This window comes from Lipotes vexillifer, unplaced genomic scaffold (assembly GCF_000442215.2).
Source record: "Lipotes vexillifer unplaced genomic scaffold, Lipotes_vexillifer_v1.1 scaffold71, whole genome shotgun sequence".
Taxonomy (NCBI): Eukaryota; Metazoa; Chordata; class Mammalia; order Artiodactyla; family Lipotidae; genus Lipotes; species Lipotes vexillifer.
Genome location: NW_006793703.1, coordinates 8,359,695 through 8,379,495, shown reverse-complemented (window position 1 = coordinate 8,379,495; position 19,801 = coordinate 8,359,695). Strand labels below are relative to the sequence as shown.

General features: G+C 44.9%; 1 protein-coding gene and 1 pseudogene across 1 annotated transcript; both read left to right on the top strand.

Moving 5' to 3' along the window:
- The first annotated feature begins 354 nt into the window (after positions 1 to 354).
- Positions 355 to 1,566, top strand: LOC103072077 (putative olfactory receptor 10AC1). The gene has a single exon (XM_007466666.1). It carries the CDS (start codon positions 355 to 357, stop codon positions 1,564 to 1,566), a length of 1,212 nt encoding a protein of 403 aa, XP_007466728.1.
- Positions 1,567 to 18,226: 16,660 nt separating this feature from the next.
- Positions 18,227 to 19,120, top strand: LOC103087135 (olfactory receptor 2F1-like; annotated as a pseudogene).
- The last annotated feature ends 681 nt before the right edge of the window (positions 19,121 to 19,801 follow it).

Sequence of the window (19,801 nt, the reverse complement as noted above, 5' to 3'; positions counted from 1 at the left end):
TAAGATCCTCATCTGCATTACGTCTTTGTGATTCTGAGACACTAGACAAGCAACTCAGAAGTGGCAGAGTAGAGCAGGGAGGAGGAAATAGAGCCTAAAGACACAGTTCCTGCCTCGGGGAGCTGAGGCTGAGGTGGACTAATACCGGTGGCTGTACAGGACCCACAACATACGTGGAGTCTGAAGAGAGGGGATTCTTCATAGGTGGAGGTCAGGAGAGATGCACTGTAAAGGAAGGGCCTAAAATCAAGGTTTCTTTGGAAGCAGCATGTTGAGAAAGCACCTGTAAGAATTCTAGCCCAGAGGCAGGAAAAACTGGACCATTGTTTAGAACAAGTTAATACGACGTCCCTCATGGGGAGGGGGGATGGGAATGGACCCATCAACCCACCTCCCTCTCTGCAGCCCTACTCCCTCCTACCCTCTAAATTCCACCCAGCCCTTTCTTCACCAGCAGCGCCCGAGGAGCGTAGCCCACAACGTCTCCCTTCCCGCATTTCTTTCCCACAGGTACCCCTGGGCAGCCAGTGCGCGGACAGCGCCCGCAATGCCACCATGCCCTGCGGCTTTCTCCCGCAGGGCTTCGCGGAGTTTCCCCACCTGGGGCCCATGCTCTTCCTGCTGCTGCTGCCCGTGCACCTGGCTACCCTGAGCGGGAACCTGCTCATCCTGGTGGCCGTGGCCTCAGTGCCCAGCCTGCCGCCCATGCTACTCTTCCTGCACCAGCTGTCAGCCATCGAGCTCTGCTACATGCTGGCGGTGGTGCCCCGCTCCCTGGCCCAGCTGGCCTCGCCAGGCCGCGGCCGAGGCAGCCCCATCTCCTTCCTGGGCTGCGCTGTTCAGATGCAGATGTTTGTGGCTCTGGGCGGGGCCGAGTGCTTCCTGCTGGCCGCTCTGGCCTATGACCGCTACGTGGCCATCTGCCACCCGCGGCGCTATGCGGCTGTGGTGACACCTGGGCTGTGCACGCGGCTAGCCCTGGCCTGCTGCTGCCTCAGGGGACTGGCGGTGTCCGTGGGGCTCATGGTGGCCGTCTTCAACCTGCCTTTCTGTGGCTCCCACCTGCTAGTGCATTTCTTCAGCGACATCACAGCGCTGCTGCACCTGGCCTGCACGCAGAGCTACGCGGAGGAGCTGCGTCTGCTGGGCGCCTGCCTGGTGCTGCTGCTGCGGCCCTCGCTGCTCATCCTGGCCTTCCATGGTGCCATCGCCGCCGCCCTGAGCCGCCTGCGCTCCCCACGCGGCAGGCGCAAGACCGCCTCCACCTGTGCCTCGCACCTGGCCGTCACCTTCCTCCACTATGGCTGCTCCACCTTCACGTACGTGTGGCCCAAGGCCAGCTACTCCCCACGACAGGATCGCACGCTGGCGCTGGTCTACACCGACGTCACGCCGCTGTTCTACCCGCTCATCTACAGCCTGTGCAACGGCAAAATCACGGCCGCCACCCGCTGGGTGCTGAACCCCAGGGCAGGATCTGTGTGGGCCATGATAGTCGGCAGGGACCAGGCCAGGGGGGCGGCTCTGCTCCCTAAAGTTCCCCCTATTAGCAGGTGTCTGCACTGAGGACGTCACCGGGAGAGCTCAAGAACCGGATTCAGAAAAGAGAATCTGGAAAAGTGTCCCCCTAAGGAGAGGCTCCCAACAGTTTCCCCATCCTCCGCCAGCTCTGTGTGGAATAGAAGCCGAGATCTGATTTGAGTGGACCCATCAGTGCCTGTAGAGTCCTTCCCATGTGCTGGGCTTGGGCAAGGTAGCAGGCTTGTGGCGACAAAGAGGCACAACTCATGCCCCAGGGAGCCCACGGGGAGAGAGGACAGATGTGAGGAGAAAACAGGAGACGGGTGGAGGGGCTCATGCTGGACTTTTCCAGGCGAGAGGGGAGTCAGGGAAAACTTCTTGGGGGGCAAAGATGGCTCAGTGGAGAACTGCAGGATGGGTAGAGGTCAGCCAAGCGAAGACGAGAGTGAAGAATGCTCCAAATGGAACTGGTTAGACAGGCGCGGGGCATTTGGGAAGGTCCTTGTAAAGCGCTGAGGGATTTGAGTTCATGGAGTGACACGACAGCTTGCCCCTCCTTGTGTGGTCACTGTGGCCACAGTGTGGCAAATGGACTGGAGGCATGGAGACCCATGGAAGCTGTTGCCACATTACAGGAGAGAGGTGATGGAGTCTGGACCAGAGTGTTGACGCAGCTGATTAAGGGGCACGGAAAGGATAAAGGGGTATGCAGGAGGAGGAAACCACAGAATCTTGATTGGATATGAGGGCGAGGAAGAAAGAGGAGCTAAGGATCATTTCTAACCTAGGTCACCAGGTGGATGGTGGTACAATCGCTGAAAAGGACACAGGAGCAAGTGCAAGTGAGGAGGGAGGAGGACGGGGACTTCTGCTTAGAACGTGTGGACTTGAGATGCTGCCAGGACAAGCCAGTGAAGATGGCAACTGAGGAAGCAAATACACCAGTCTAGAGCTCAGGTGGAGATTCAAGAGGGGGGACAGATTTGAGACTACAGACAGCTACTGAGACAAGGAAGTGATGCCACCCACCAGAAAGCTAATAATTGCTCTCTATGTGACAAGATTATAGGTGATTTATATTTTACTGATTAAATATTTTCCAAATTTCTCATAATCATTTTCAGTGGATATTACTCATATATAAAAATTACTATTTAAGACAAATAATACTGAAGTGCCTCAGTGAATCAGAGAGACTTCTTCCCCTCTATCCCCAGGATAAATACCTGAAAGATGTCTCCTGAAAGCTCTGGAGTGAAGTGGAAGGGAATTCTACCATGTAGTACAAGAGTAGGAGTGCACTGATGTGCTTTCATCTACCTTGGTAGCTTGGTGGAAATATTACCATCAAAGGTAAAGTGAAGAGACATTAAAAGGAAGAATTACTAAACACTCTGCCTTGTAAAACTGACCAGAGAGATTCCTTCGATGTGACTATTTCTATACAATGTTACGACATCAATATATCCTATAGTAAAGCGAACAAACTGGCACAAAACTTAGGCTACATTAGGAAAATTCTAAAATTTATTCCTTCATCCATATGCGCAACAAATAAATGTTTATTGAGTGACGGTTCCATGCCAGCGACTAGAGAGTTAAGGATTCAACTCTGATCAAAAGCCACTGTATACCTAACATGGCATTCCAAAGTATTGGAGCCGTGATGGTGAGGCCCATGTGGAGCTTGAAATCTGCTAGGGGATTCAGGCAAATAAATAGGCACTGCATTACTAAGTGATGAGTACTATGGTGTGACAAGATCCTGTGGGAAGCATTGTGCCTGGTCTTGAGGTGGTGGGAGCATCAGGAGGTCACGGAAGAAGTAATGTGTAAGATCTAAGGGCACGTTGTGATAGCTAGAGCCAGGCAAAGATAGCTGAGAAAGGAGAGTCCAGGCAAAGGGAACAGCATGCGCAAATGCCCCAAGGTAAGAGGCCATGATACATTCCAAGGACTCGTCAAGAGGACTGATTCTTATTGACGGTGATGTTGGGAAGTGGGTGCTGTGTGTTGATAGTATTAAGAGGTTATGCTAGAGGTACAAATGCAGGCCAGATCATGTAAGCCTTGTATGCCATGTTAAAGCGTTTGGATTTTACCCTAAAGAAGAATAAGAATAGAGAGGAGGGAAAAGAAGAAAAAAGAGACGCCATTGAAGATATCTGAGCAGGGGAGTGATATGATCCAGTCTGAACATTCTGACCACTGTGTAGAGAAGGAATTAAAGAAGGACATGACAGAAAGTATATTTATTAGGAAGCTGGTGTAGAAACACAGGTTAGAGATGATGTTGGCCCATTTTAGGTAAGTGGTAATGGAAATGGAGAGAAATGGACAGATTGGAGAACTATTTAGAAGGTAGATATAACAGAATTTAGTGCAGATCGAATGCTTAGGGATAAAAGGCAAAAAGGACTCACTGATGATATAGATGATCTGATCTGGAAAAGATGACACACTGGGCTCACTGAGATGGAGTACACAGGAAGAGTAACCAGTTTGAATACAGGACAAAGTTGAAATGATGAGTTCAGTATTGATTGTGCTGACCTGGGCTGTGCAGATGTACAGTTGGCAGTTGGGTATGTGTCAGGAGAAACACATTTAGAAATCACCAACACATCAATGGCAACTGACACGGCTGAGATGATCCAGGGGGAGTGAGCAGAGAAGAACAGAGCAGTTCCAAGATAGGACTCTGAGGAAGACCAACAATGAAGGATGGATGACTGTCTAAGTAAGACACAAATGCATAATTTATTAACTATATTAAGAAAGTAAAAACTTCATTCCTGGGACACTACCCTAAACGAAATGAAAAGAGAAAAGACAAACTGGGAAGATCATATCTAATGTATGAAAGAGGTTCATTTCATTAATACATAAGAAACTTTTGCCAATCAATGAGAAAAAGACTAACAATCACAAAGAAAAATGGGCAAAGGATATGAATAGACAGTTCACAGAAAAGGAAATGCAAATGGCTTTTAAACAGGAAAAGAGTTTCAACCTCACTCATAAGAGGAATGCAAAATAAAATTAGAAAATGCTATTTAGAGCACTTCCTGCTCAAAAATGTGAACACAGAGTTTGGAGGATATTTACAACAGACTCCCTCATACATAGTTGGTGGTAAAATATATTTGTTCAATTCTATGGAGGCCAATTGTGTACATCAATTAAACTCAGAATTAAAGAACGTATCATTTGTTCCAATAACTCTACTTTGAGAGTTTGACCTTGCCAATCAATGTATTTGCCTTGTGGACAAACATGTATATTCAAAAATATTTATCTCAGCATTACTTGCATCAGCAAAAGATTAAAGATTTTTTAAATAGTAGTATGTGACTGATGAAATAAATTATGGTTTTATCCCTATAACGGAATCTCATGCAATTGCTAAAGAGAATGAAGCAGTTCTATCTGTTATAGACCTGAAACCATCTCTCATACATGCTATTAAATGAAAAAGCAAGGTACATGGAAGTATGTACTAAGGAGTCATCCTTGATTCTGGCACATCTTTGATTCTGGCCTTTTCCTTATTATGTCCACTCCTGAAATGCTGCTCTTCATCATTCAGATGCTGTCTTGGCTCAGATATTGGCTTCTCATAGAGGCCCTCGTTGGTCACCCTACATAATGTCACCTGTCTGTCCTCTCTCACATTAGCATGCTTTAAATTCTAAATCATCTCTCATTACTGAAAATTCTCTTTCTTTTAAATGACTTTCTTTTAAATTGTCTCTTCCTCCCAACAGAATATAAACTCTATGAAAATTGTCTACTTTACTCACATGGTCTTCCCGGGGCCTAAACAGTGTCTGGCATGTAGTAGCTGCTAATTAGTAAATAGCAGTAAACTGTTAAAGAATGAGTGAATAAATAAATGTTACGGTATGATAGCATTTGCATATAAAAACACACAGAATATCATGTGTGTATGAGCATATGTGTGTGCTTGTGTATGTCCTATAGTTTTATACCCTCACACACACACACATTTGTAATCAAATTAAGAGTCTGCGGAACTGGGTGACAGAGGTGGAGCAAACTTTTACTTTTTTTAATACTTTCCTTAAACACATATGCATTATTTATTCAATAAATGTTTTCAAAAAAAATAAAGGCTAGGCAGAGGAAAAGGAATGCACAGAGGAGTTTTTTAAAAAGAGCAATCAAAAAAGTAGAAGAAAATCCAAGAGAGCATGATGTCATGGAAACCAAGGAAAGACAATTTCAAGGATGGAGTGATCAACAGTGCCAAATGATACTCCTATTTCTAAATAATATGATGCTGGAGCCAGAGATGACTTTAGAGATGTCTAATTTGGCCCAAAGAGCACCAAGCTCACTCGTACAAACCTCAACAAAGCATGTGTAAAGGCCTGGCAGCCAAACTACACAGCCCACTTCCAGAAAGGCTGTCTAGCCAGAGATCATGCAAGGACTGCCTGACTCCAGCCAATACGGAAGAAACATGTAGAACCAACTCAAGTTGTGTTTAATCACCTGCCGGAGTAGAAAGTAACACTGGCTTTCATTTTAAATGCTGAAATCATTAACACCTTTTTAAGATCTGTACCTGGGATTTGTTTTACTCTGGTACGGTAAGGTGGCAGACACAAAGACAACTGCCTTTGAAAGAAGAGTTTATAGCAAGGGAAGGGGGCAGGCCACACCACGCAGGGCCCATGGGGAAGCACCAGGTCAGTCAGGAGGCAGAAGGAGAGAGGAGAGAGCATGAGCCTCAGACACTACTGTGGTTTCTGAGGAAGGAATGGATTAGGCAGTGTAGGAAAGCTGGAGGAAACTTAGGCTTGGATAGTTTGAATAATTTTGGCTGGCTCTGGGCCACAGGACTGGTCTCTAGCTGTCCAGTCTACTTGACTTGGCCCTGAGGTGATACAGCAGGGAAGATGGTGGCTTGGTGCCTGAGAGGTCAATAAAGGTGATTGGGATGTGGGCTTTGGATTGGTTGGTTTGCAGACGAAAATTGTAATCAAAAGGAAGTTGGTTTGCAATGTCTAGAAATTAGCCAGCTCTGAGAGGGGCAGCCTATCCCCTACCAGCAAGACCCCTAAGATGTCAAAATGTCATAAAGTATGAAAAATATAAAAACATGATTAATACAAACACAAACTCTACAAATGATACCTGAGACAGTGTGTGTGGAATAAATATAATCATCCTCCTTGGGCTCCAGATTCCATCTTCACCCACCTCCTCAGAGAGCTCATACATTACTTACTGCTACATCTCCCATGCCTCGAACTCGAGCATATAAATATCTTTCTGATACGAAAATTCCAATTACTCTGATTACAAGGTCCTTTTCCTTGAAGAGGCAAGTTCCACCTGGGGAGGTGATGGCTAGATTGCTAAGAGTTAGCAGTTCCCAGTCAGTGAATACTTCCCCACCTGAGGTAGGTCAAGGGACAAGCTGGTTAGAAGAGGGCAGAGGGAGGGAACTAGAATACGGTCATCCAGAAGAGATGAAGAAAGGTGAAGTGAGAATGGAAGACGCTTATTAAATCTTTAATGTAATTTCCCTATGTATGAGATAGTTGCCCACGTCTAAACTAAGGCCCACTTAACAGGCACATGAAAAAAATCCTCTAAAGACATTCCACTGATTTTAATGCTATTCAAACTAGTAGAGTGGGATTTTAAATATATGTTTGATGGTGGTGATATTAATCATGATTACAGTATTCTCCCACTAGAATTCTTAAAAGAGCCAACCTAATATAAGCTTTGGAGTCAGACTTAGGAAATACTTGATAATGGACAAACTTTGTGTAGCCTAATGGCCTCAATTTTCTCCTTCCTCAGATGAGATCGTGTCTATGAAATTGCTTGAAAGTAATTAAGCATGATATAAATGTAAGGTTTTTTTCCTTTTTCAGGATAACGAGAAGAGGAACTCCCATCTAGCAAGATCAGAGCTGGAGAGTTGTTTTTCTTCTGGGAGCCAAAGGAATTTCTTTGAATCTTTTTTTTGCACTGGGCCTGGAGATAGGAGACGATGGAAGTCTGTAAGGCAGTTTCCGGGGCAGCACTCCTCACTCTCTCACCCTTTCTTCAGGACATTGGCAGTAAGTTCACTATTAAACCTGAACAGAGGCAAGACGGAAAGGGCTCTTGTCGCCTCTGTGAATAGCTTCTGGACCCATATCTGCTCTTGGATAATCATTCCCAGCCCCTACACTCACTTTCCTCTTTGACCTCCCTTCAGGCTTCATTTTCCCCGTGCCCACCCCTCTTGGTCAGAAGAAGGCTTCTCGGGCTGGAATCTATCCTCTCCTTTGGATCGCCTCCAGCTGCCCTCTCCAGCTCCACAGGACAGGAGCTCGGAAGTTTTCTACACTTATAGCAAAGCTTGAGCATCAGTTCCAACCAGTGTAGTTTCTTAAAAGGTACTTCCAAAACATCTCTCACAAAATCCCAAGGACGGCATAAAACACTCTGGATCTGATGCAGAGAACTGTTGGAACAGCTTGTATTTTGCAAAAGAGAAAAGAAAACGTTGAGTTTACAAGCCTCAACAGGATGGAAGTAAATGTATGGGGGGCGGGGGAGGAGTAGTTTCTATTTGTAGCATAGGTTTGACTAGCACCTTTCTTCTAAAGTGTTGAAAGTATTTTAAACATAAAAATATCTAACGTTGGTTGAGGGTTCATCATAGACTAGACACTGTGCTAAGGGCTTTGCATGGATTCTCTCATTTAAAACTCACAAGAGCCACATGAGACAGATATTATCATTTTCTCCATTTTACATCTGAAGAAACTGAGGCAAAAGAGACTTTGACCTGCCCAATGTCATAAATGCACAGGGCAGGGAGCCAAGATTCTGATGCTGGCAGTCAGGGTTAGGTGCCTACACTCTTAACCACCAGGCTTTGCTTCTCCCAGCAACATCATGATCTGCTAAGTAGATAAAACCACCTCTGCTACATAGAATCCATCTGAGACTTTTAAAAGGCTTGAAAGTCTTGGGAAAAGGTCAGAGCCAGGATGAGATTCCCAGGCTCCAGACCACCAGATCTCAGATCTATTGTGTTCTGGGAACTAACAGGAACTGGCTCGCTGAACATCCTGAATTCTCAGGGTATAAGCAGAAAATAACTTTATTCCTGCTCACCCCCACACCTTCAGAACCGCACTGTGGGGCTTCCCTGGTGGCGCAGTGGTTAAGAATCTGCCCGCCAACGCAGGGGACACGGGTTCGAGCCCTGGTCCGGGAAGATCCCACATGCCGCGGAGCAACTAAGCCCGTGCGCCAAAACTACTGAGCCTGCGCTCTAGAGCCTGTGAGCCACAACTACTGAGCCTGCGTGCCACAAGTACTGAAGCCCGTGCGCCTAGAGCCCGTGCTCTGCAACAAGAGAAGCCACCGCAATGAGAAGCCCACGCACCGCAACAAAGAGTAGCCCCCGCTCGCCGTAAGTAGAGAAAGCTCATTTGCAGCAACGAAGACCCAATGCAGCCAAAAATAAATAAATAAATAAATGTATTAAAAAAAAAAAAAAGATCTGTGGGGTATGCTTGGACTAAATCCATAGCATGTAGCATAATGTCCTGGTTCCCGTAGATAATATAAAGGTTTACAGTCACTTTCAGTTCCCCAAACAGTCCCATTTCAGTACTAAAAATAGCCAATTTTGTTAGGGCAAGCTTGAGGCAAACGTAGAGACCTGGAGGTGGTAGGAAGACTCCAGAGCAAAAAGCAAGTCAGCTTCCTCGTCTAAAGGCCAGGAAGACAGTTGTAGCTAAGAGTAGCAGGAAACACCCGGCCAGAACTTTTCCCTGCTCCTTTTGGGTGAGAGGCATGGTTTTGCTTAACTGGGGCACGGAAAAGATCCCAACCGCTTCTCCTTCTGCTGACCTCTATGTAGTGAAGTTCAGAACACCAGGGCATGAAGAGACTTCTACACTCTTCCATTTGCAACCCTCTTATTTCAGAAAGAAAAGGACAACGGTGGCGGCAGCATGGTCTAGTGAAAAGAGTCTAAAATTTAACGGGAATTCCCTGGCGCTCCAGTGGTTGGGATTCCTCACTTCCACTGCATGGGGCACAGGTTCGATCCCTGGTTGGGGAACTAAGATCCCGCATGCCATGTGGCGCGGCCCAAAAGAAAAAAATGTTTTTTTAAAAAGAGTCTAAGATTTGAAACCGGTCATGTAACGATTTTCATCTCAGCTGGTTCTTTACCAATTGTCTAGCTCTGGCCAAGTCTGTGCCTGCCTCACAGAGTTGTTACGAATTTGACAGAACACTGTTATCCTCTCCTCACTCCCCAGGACATGGCACGTACCCAAGTCCCCCTTTAGGGTCGAGCCCATACCAAGCTAGGGGAACTTGGAAGTGACTCTCGCGAAGAGCCAAACAGGCTCTTTTAGCAAAATATTTCACGTCTTATGCTTAGTGAGGACAATCTGATTGTCGTGTAGCTGCCTGATCCCACAGTCAGAGTTGCCCAGGTATAGTCCTTCAGTCCCTCCTCTGCCCACACGGTTCCACAGCGCCCCCAGGCAATGGCATCCATGGAAGAATGGGATGGAACAGAGTGACTGCTGATGGCTAGATCAGAGCTGGGACACACATGGAGCAGGAGATCGTCAAAGGTAGAAATGTGTACCTGATCCCCACTGGGAGACCTCAGGGGAGACTGTAGCTCAGGAGGCCACAGCACAGCAGTGGAAGAGGGCACCAAATAGGTCTGAGACATGTTCCTGGCTCCCAGAACATGGGATGGATGCCTCAAGCTCCTACACGTTTCAAATGCGAGGTACAGAAGGCAGCTGAAAGTTCTACCAGAGAACCTGCCAGGGAAGAGGATCAACTTGGCGGAGAAAAAGGACTACAAGGTGGACTTCCCCCAAAAGGAATCATGGTCAGTTCTTGGAGGTGGTGTGTGTGTGGAAAACGGGGGTCAGAATCACATTAGAAACTCCAAAGCGGAACCATTTCAACGAAAGGATTGCCACTGAACCCTGACAAAGCCAAGACAACAAACTGCCCATGTGTCCCTCAGCCACAGACTTCAATACTGGATGCCATGGGCTAGATCCAGATTGACCATGTCTCAGCAGAAACCTGCCATGTGTACACACGCAGATAAGAGTGATGGCCCAAGTGCAGAGACCAGCACCAGGACCAGCATGAAACAAGAGTGATTCTACACCCTCATCCCAAGTCCCACGTTATCCCATAGTAGCAGTTTTCTCTTATACCCAGAATCCAGAATGAGAAAAGAAAGAAAGAAACCATTCTGACCAAAGGTTGAACTTTGAATTAATTATTTACTTGGAAAGATTATTTTTAGTCAAAAGATACTGTTTATACTGTAGGAAACTAAGATATTTTTAATTGGCAGTATTATATTGTTTGCTTTTTTTCCTCTTTCCATACCAAGCATCAGAATGTAAACTCGGGATGATAAGATCACTATAGAAAACAAATAAGCTACATTTTCATATAACATCCATGAAGAGTATTTAAAGTTGTTTCACCATCACATACGCAAGTTGATCTTGAAGTAAAGGTGGCTCTGAGCCCCTGTGTGTGCTAGTAATCTATTAAGGAAAGACTTCTTTTCTAGAAATGAGCTGTACTGAACCTGTCCAATGTTAATATAAAATAAGGAAATTACATAAAATTTCAAGGAGATGATTCTTATAAAGCATTCAGTACTCGTTAAATATTAGTTGCCAAGTCTTTCTTTCTCATTCCCACCAGCACCACCTAAGTGGTTTCCCTCAAGTCACATAGTTGCTTATGCACAAAGAGAAGACCAAATCACAGAAATCATTTTACATTTTCCTAGTGTGTTAGAGGTAGGAATCAGAGGAGTATTCAGACCCTCTCATGACAGAGATAATTTGTGATGAGTTGTAGCCAAAGCTATTGAATCAGCTGTCAAGTGTAGAGATCATCAGCCCAGGTAACCTGCTTCCTAGAAGCTGCCTCTTGACATTTCAAGTGGGAAAGCTATCCCTGGTTAAGAAAAAAAAAAAAAAAGTAAAAAGAACTAAAAGGGGAGGTAGGTGCATAACTGAGAACCGGATAAAGTAGTTCACTGGGAGTGAACTACACTATTCCTAGTAACAGGAAAGTCTTGTGGCAAAGGAGATATCAGTGGCGAGAAGTAAGGGGTGGGGAAGCAGTAGTCGTGGGGCAATTTCAAAGGAATGAAGGGAAAGACCCAGGGAAGCAGCAGGCCTGGGGCTGCACAGACACTGCAGGAAGTGAATTATCTCCAAGGGCTAGGGATCCAAATAGTACATAAAACATTGGTTCTGTCAATGAAACTCCTCATGTGAATCAGGCTCAAAGGAGATAATTACCCCTATGTCCTCAAGACCACTCTTTGGATCCCATGATGGTCTAACTCCTGTCTCAGATGTCAGTATCTAGGAAAATATAGCAATGTCCACACTGGAAAACATAGACTTCCAGAGCTGCAGGATCCTTAGAGTCTCACTGAATCTCTGTTTCACAAGCGTGGAAACTGAGACCCAAGGAGATTAAACAGCATGCCCAAAGGCGAAGAGCTATTTACACCAAAGCCCGAGCAAACACCAATTATCTTGTCCCTAGTCCGGAGTGTTTTCCACCATAGACTTTAAAGATTCACCTTTCATGGTATAAATGATTTTAAACCTGTAGTCATACCTACTTTGCTGAGGCAGGATTTTAATTATGCCTTCCCTCCACCCCATAACACTCACCCATGTTTTCCAAAGACCATTCAGTAGTGTGGGACATTAAGCCAGCAAGTTGATTTCCCAGCATCCCTATCTCAATGTGACATATCTACATCAATAATAATTTTTAAATTTTAATTTGGGCTCATATTAGAAAAATGTTTCTTAGAGACATTTTTCAAAAAGAAGAAAATAAAAATACCTATAAACTTATTACCAGAGATAATCTATTGACATTTTATGATTATCCTTTCAGTTCTTTCTTTGTGTTTCTGTCTTTATGCATATCTAACTGTATGTATATATTCTTTTCAATTTGTACTGAACCTACTATTTTCTAACCTATTGTTTTCACCCAGTTACATATTATCTGTAACCTTAGTGCTTGGAAAAGTAGGAAAGATGAATTTTTGTTTTAACAGCAAGGAAATATTCTTATTAGAAGACCACACACTATGTTGTCTGGAAGATGGTACCCAGCAGTTACTTTACACTTGAGTCACCTATATTAATTTATACTAAGTCTATCTTTGATGTACTTCTGGACTCCCACCTCTCAGGTGTCAATCTCTCTCTCTCTTCTCCCTCATGGTACCCTCAGACTTCTTTTTACTTCTGCCCTCCCCTCAACTTTTGGCTCCAGCTCTGTCAAAGGGCCCCATCAGTTTTCAATGCTTGAGGTTGGGAGAGCTTCAGGTCCTTTGGGTCCTGGGCATAGCTGGATGGTGGAAGGAACGGAGATGAACCTGAGACTACAGGTCCTGCACAAAGGGAAGAGCATGAAGTGACACTACCGTTCCCCAGTCCATTGTCATTAAAGTGGCAAATCTTCAAGGTAATTAAATTTCATCTTGCTAATGTTGACCAATTATTATAGAAAAACTCTAATGGGTTACTTGCTAACAATATATCTGTTCCATCTTACCAAAGACCGTGTTCTATTATTACAGAAACGGATAAGTAAATAGGAACAAAATCGAATTCCAACCCACTGTTTTCTCTGCTCCTTCTAGTAATTCCAGTGAAGAGATTAAAACTTTCATGGAATATGATCAAGAACTGGGAGATCAAGCTTAGGGAAAGCCTGAAAAACTTCTGATAGTGTGAGAATACACAACTCAACAGCTATGTGATATTGGAATTTTAATGACTGTGAACTTGGGACTTCTCCATGACTTCCGGGACATGAACATGATGGTTCTACTTGGCAATTTCTGCTTTACTCCCCACTTCCCGGTTGCCAAAACTAGATATGTGGAAGGAGGGGAGAAGACGCATTCATATTCTCTTAGAAAGGAGGTCAAACTTGGATTTTAGTTCCACTTCTCCTTCCCAATTAATCTCAGTCCCTTCCCATCAGGTCAGAGGTGTAAATATTCTTCTCTCCTGACTCCTGTCAAAAGTCTCCAATAATGCCATAGCCTTGAAAAGCAGTGAAAGACTCAAAAAAAGTCAGGGAAGGGCTCATTACTCTGAGAACTAGAAAGACAATTAAAAGTTGAGATAAAACATTTTCAAAATGTTTATCCCATTGGGAGCTTAGAAGAGTAGGGAGCTGTGGTTGCTAAGAAGAAGCTTGGGGGGAGAATGAGTTAAGAAACACAAGAGCAAGAGCAAGTAATTGCCCTCTGGGGATTCTTAGGTTCTGGCAAGTTATCAGCTAAGACTTCTGGCAAGTTATCAGCTAAGACTGACAAAGTAAACCTCCATCCCCAAGAAGAGGATGGACCACTGCTTCAAGGACTTCCTGAAAGATGTGCTGCCTCCCCATCCAAAGTGAGTTAGTTCTGTGCATAAGGTGAGGACTCAGCCTCGCTGAGTCCTCCCCAAAGGGAACAACAGGAGGAGGGTGAGACGATAGAGCCCAAACCCCTGGAGCAGCCAGGACTGTCCTAGGATCCTCTACTTGGCTTTTCTCACTGGTTGCAGTTGGAGGCGCTTTGATCCTTCCCACTCAATCAAGTCCTCGGTCTTGGTCAGTCATCCAATCAACAGTATAAACTGAAGTGCTTAGTATATACAGACATACATTCAAAGAGCTGAAGAGTGGCGATCAAGAGAGATAAGTCTCTTTTCTTAGCTTCGAGGCATTTGCATTATACTGGAGATAAAAAGAGGAATGGAGAAGGTGGGATTGGTATAAGAACGGAAGATAGACATGGACCCCTCCTTTGCTCAGGTTTGGTCCCTGATCTAGTGTCGTTATGGATTACCACACTATGTAAGAAATTTCTGGGTCCAATTTTGGAAAGAATTTCATGTGTCAAAAGCCTACAGGTCTTTCAGCCTTGACCCAAGTAGTTTTCCCATTTCTATTTGTATGGTGCCGTCCCTATTTCCTTAGCCTCTGGTTTTCAAGCCAACATGGTCTCACTCATTGGCACTTCCCCAAACAGTTATGTGTGATATGAATGCTTTGATCCCCAACCCCGGAAACCCATATCTTATTTCCTACAGTCCCACTAGCTATGCATACTTAGAGTAATCAAAGACCAAAGATTTTTTCCCCTCTTTTTATACTGCTTTAAACTACAGCTTATGTATATTCACTTACTGCAGATCTTTAGAGCTGATAGAAATCTTCGTGTTTACCTAACTTATTCACTCTGCAGATGAAGAAGCTATGGCTCAGAAAGGTAGCGACCTACAACCATACCTATAGATGGTTTATTGATACAGGTTGAAAACCACGCCTCCTTACCACCAAGCTGCATACACTGTAAACCACACCTACTTTTACAAGACGCAAATGCACCTGTTTCTTTGCTTCTACTTTAGTATTTCTACGTATCTTCCCGGCTGTTTACACAGTCTGACTCTATGTCTCCTGTTACCAGACTTGATACTCAAGCTTCCTCTGAAAACTCTGATAAGATCATGATAACTCATCCTCTCCATCCTCCTGTCAGGCCGAGTCGCTAGAGATGGAGACCAGACTGTATCGATCCTTCTCACCCCAGCACTTGCCACTGGACCAGGTTCTACTCAGTGCTCAGTGAATGTTTACTAAGTCAAGCTAAACGGAAAGAAATCCTCTAATTATCCCCCAAAACTGAGAACAAGCCCATCTATTAATAAAAATCAATGTTTTTATCATCTAAAAACAGCATCAAATTTTTATTGGAAAAAAATATATTGCACTTATACTGTGTGTAGAGCATGGTACTACCCACCTGGTATAAACAGACTCTACCTTATTCTTCACTTTATTTAAACAGGGTCTTTTTATTTCTTTCTTTCTTTTTTAATTTTTATTTTATATTGGAGTATAGTTGATTTACAACGTTGTGTTAGTTTCAGGTGTACAGCAAAGTGATTTAGTTAGACATGGACATATACCTATTCTTTTTCAGATTCTTTTCCCATATAGGTTATAGTATTGAGTAACAGGGTCTTTTTAATTAAGTGATTTAGGCAATAAGATGTATTGCAGAGGGGCTTTATGGCTCACATTCTGTTAAATTTCTGGCCTTTATAGCACAAATTCATATTGTTTCTTGTCCCCCTATCACCACGCAAATTGACCTCACCTGTTGAGTATAATAACAATAGCCACTTGTGTTTACTTAGTACTTTACAAGGCCCATCCATATTCATTTCGTCATCTGATCTTACTCAAAATATTGTGAGCTAGGCACTATTATTATTCCCACATTCCAAATGGAGAAACTGAGGCTCAGAGAGGACAAGTAACTTGCCCAGGGCACATAGCAGGCTAATGGAAGAGGCAGACAAGAACTTAGGTCCCTTGACTTCTCATTCAAAGATTTTCCCACTCACCACACAGCATTTCTCTGCATGGCAAGATATGTGTCCTGGGCCTCCAATCTAAGATTCTTTAGGTACCTCCCTTCCTAGACCATATCCTTTTTAGAACCCCTTCCCGTCCCTCCCAAACAGGTTCAGTGAGAACTGAGAATGTGCAGCACAGCCTTAAACCTGGTTCCAGGTTGTGTCCCAGGTAGATCTGACACCTGAGTCAATCACCTTACCCCTGTTCCTTGGTTTTCTTGTCTGTAGAATTAAATGGATAAAATACATGATCTCTATGATTCCTTTCATGTCTAACATTTTTAAAAATTTTCTTATATAGTAACAGGGCCCTTCTGAAGGGAATCTGGATTCATGACAGCAGCTCCAAAGGTGAGGATTCTGGATGCTGTCGCAGCCTCCGGATTGTAGTAGATCAGAGCTGAATTGCTTTCTCTGCTGTGAGAAGGACGAGGTTCTGTGGGTAGCCACAGGCTCCCTGGGGCAGCGCTCAGAATCCCAACCACCAACTACTGCACTCAGGCCCCAGAACCTTGTCTCCAATCCTGAGAATCTAAAGCCAGTTTCTATTCTTAGCAGTTTCTACAGTGACACCTGCTGGCCACTGCAGGACCAGGGCTGAGTGGAAGGCAAGAGATGCCTGATCCATCCAGGTTCTCCGCTCTCTCCCTCCACCAATCAGCTCCCAGACTCCCTTCCCAGCTAGAGAGAATCTGAATTGGATTATGCTTTTCAATTCTGTTGTATTTGATTATGTGGCTCCACTCTGGTTTTCTTAAAACTGATATATTGCTTTTGTCCTTTGTTATGCTGTCTCATTTGATCCTCATAGATTTTAGCAAGACCCAATTTTTTAAAAATTTCTTATTTGATTCTGTGGCACTGCTGATTTTCTAAAGCAAATTCCTAACATTGAAAGGCAGTATTTCCTAGAGGTTGGCTGGAAGCATAGTACCTCATATGCTCAATAAATATTTTTAACTAATTGAGTTAATTAATGTACTAATTATTCATATTTTAAGAGCAGGAAATATACCTTGATATTACATTTCCATTAAGAAAAACTGATGGCATTTAATTCTATGTTTATAGAAGACTGGTCCACATGTTGGAAGGAAAATGACCCAGTGCAAACTTAGCTAAGGAAGAATTCACTGCCCCTGAAAAGAATCAGTGGATGTCAGTCACTTCATATTCAGTAGTGACATGTTAAGTATCATTGGTTTCCAGATACTCTCACTATATTATTTTTTTATCATTTATTTAAACATCTAGATAAATGCCTGCAACTTGCTACATAAATTGCGTATTATTGAGAAATAAGGCATAACTGCAGTCGTAACTTAATTACAACTGCAAACTTAATTAACCAACTAGTAACCTTGTTTTCCTCCTTCGTAGCACTTAGCACAATTATACTTAATTAATTTTTGTAATCATTAATTTAATCTCTATGTCCCCAATTAAATTATAAGAACCAAGGAGCAAGGCTCGCGCTTCTGCGTTTCTGGTCCACAGACAGGTGTCTGATGTCTAGCACAGTCCCTGGCACAGAGCAGGGGCTTGACCTATATTGATTTCAAGTATTTAAACTTCGTCCAGACTGATGGGCACGAGAATGATGTGAGAGGACTCCTTTCTAGGCAGTGACCCAGACCTGGACCCCAGAAGAAACATACAGAGCAAATGAATTCAGTCTTTTAGGGATGGACCCCTAGGCACTCCTCTTGGTCTCAAGTACCTGCTTGTAATACTTTTCCCACAGCCACCCCACAGTGGAGACTCCTTCCCTTCTTCCCTGTCTTCTACGTCACTTCCCTCCTTTTCCTGTTTTCCTACCTTCCTTCTTTAGTTTTCCTACCGTGTCTTTTACATTTTTTCCTTTCCTATCATTCTTTCTCCCTTTTCTCCACCACTTTTCCCCTCTATCTTTCCTTCTATACCAATAGCTTATATCCTATATAACTGTAACTGCTGGATCCTAGATGTAAAAGGACGACCAGAACAGGGACTTCATCCTTGAGTCTAGTGTGAGAACTCAAATGTCCTTTTCCCCACCATCTTCATCGCATTCTCTCCTAAGCACCTAGGTTAAGGAACCTGAGGGAAGGTGCTCCAGTCCTGGCCCACGACTTACTCGCAGACTCCTGGAGTGAGACCTTTACTTGCCCCTCCCTGCCTCTGCTCCTCCCCTGACAGCCTGACCCACCTGCTCCATGAGGAGGGACAACCTGACCTGGGTGAGTTTGTTCTCCTGGGCCTCTCCAGTGACAGGCAGACGCAGGCTGGGCTCTGCGTCCTGTTTGGGGCCGCCTATCTGCTGACTGTGCTGGGCAACGGGCTCATCCTCCTCCTGACAGAGCTGGACGCCCGCCTCCACCCGCCCATGTACTTTTTCCTCGGCAACCTCTCCATCGTGCGGTCCCCAAATGCTGGTGCACTTCCTCCTGGAGACGGAGACCATCTCCTTCACCCAGTGTGGAACCCAGCTCTTCCTCTCCCTGGCCCCGAGTTCCTGCTGCTGGCAGCAATGGCCTATGATCGCTATGTGGCCGTCTGCGACCCCCTGCTCTACGTGGCAGTGATGCGGCCAAGGCTCTGTGCAGGGCTGGCAGTGGTCTCCTGGCTCGTGAGTCTGGCTAATGCTTCAGTGGAGACTGCGGTCACAGTGCATCTGCCCACCTGTGGGCACCACGTGCTGAACCATGTGGCTTGTGAGACACTGGCACTCCTCAGGTTGGCCTGTGTGGACATCACCCTCAACCAGGCGGTCACAGTGGCCTCCAGCACGGTGGTGCTGCTGGTGCCCTGCTGCCTGGTCGCATTGTCCTACACCCACATTGTGGCCACCATCCTGCGGATCCGCTCCAGCGGGGGCCACCGCAAAGCCTTTGGGACCTGTGCCTCCCACTTCACTGTGGTCTCCATGCCTTACAGGCCGGCCCTGGTTACCTACATGCAGCCTTGGCTCCACGGCCTAGGCAAGCAAGACAAGGTGGTGGTGCTCTTTTACCCCCATGTTGAATCCGCTCATCTACAGCCTGAGGAGCAGGGAGATGAAGGCTGCTCTGAGTCAGGCTCTGATGAGGCACTCTGAATCAAAGCATTAGAATGTGACCTTGTCATAAGAGGGCCTCACTCTGAAGACGGTGGGCACTGGAGCGTGCCCTCCGCCTACTGTGTGCATGTGCATGTGTGGGCATGTGTGTGCACGTTGTGTGTAAGGAAGCAGGTGAGAGAGGCCACAATCCAAACTATCTTTTGAAATAACAGAGAAGTGGAATTTTATCTCTGGGCACTATTTCTGGTTCCTGACTTAGTCTAAAAAAAGGTGAATTACAACAACTTAGAAATACAGCCTACAGAAAATTAAATGGAAAAAGAAAGATATACTGGCACATATGAATTAGAAAGGAAGACTAAACCAGAAGCTTGAGCAGTACACAAAATTTATGCTAAGAAAGTCTATTTCCTAAATGCTACAACCATATGTCTAAGCTTTTCTGAAATCAGTGAAAAAAAGAGGGGACAAGCTGTAAGTTACAAGATTCACCGTGCCCATGGGATCAAACAGGTCTTAGGCCAGAGGTACAAACGTCATCATGTGATCACACGTGGTCCAGCTCAACTCAGCAGGCTGGGGTATTCACATGGGGACTTGGAGCCAAAGTCATAGTAATAATCCCCACATACCTGACGAGCAGGACTGGACACAGTGTGAATCACGTGGATATCACTCTGCTCACTTCCCTTTCAGACTTGCAGTGGGTGGCAAGTGGCTGGCCAAAAAG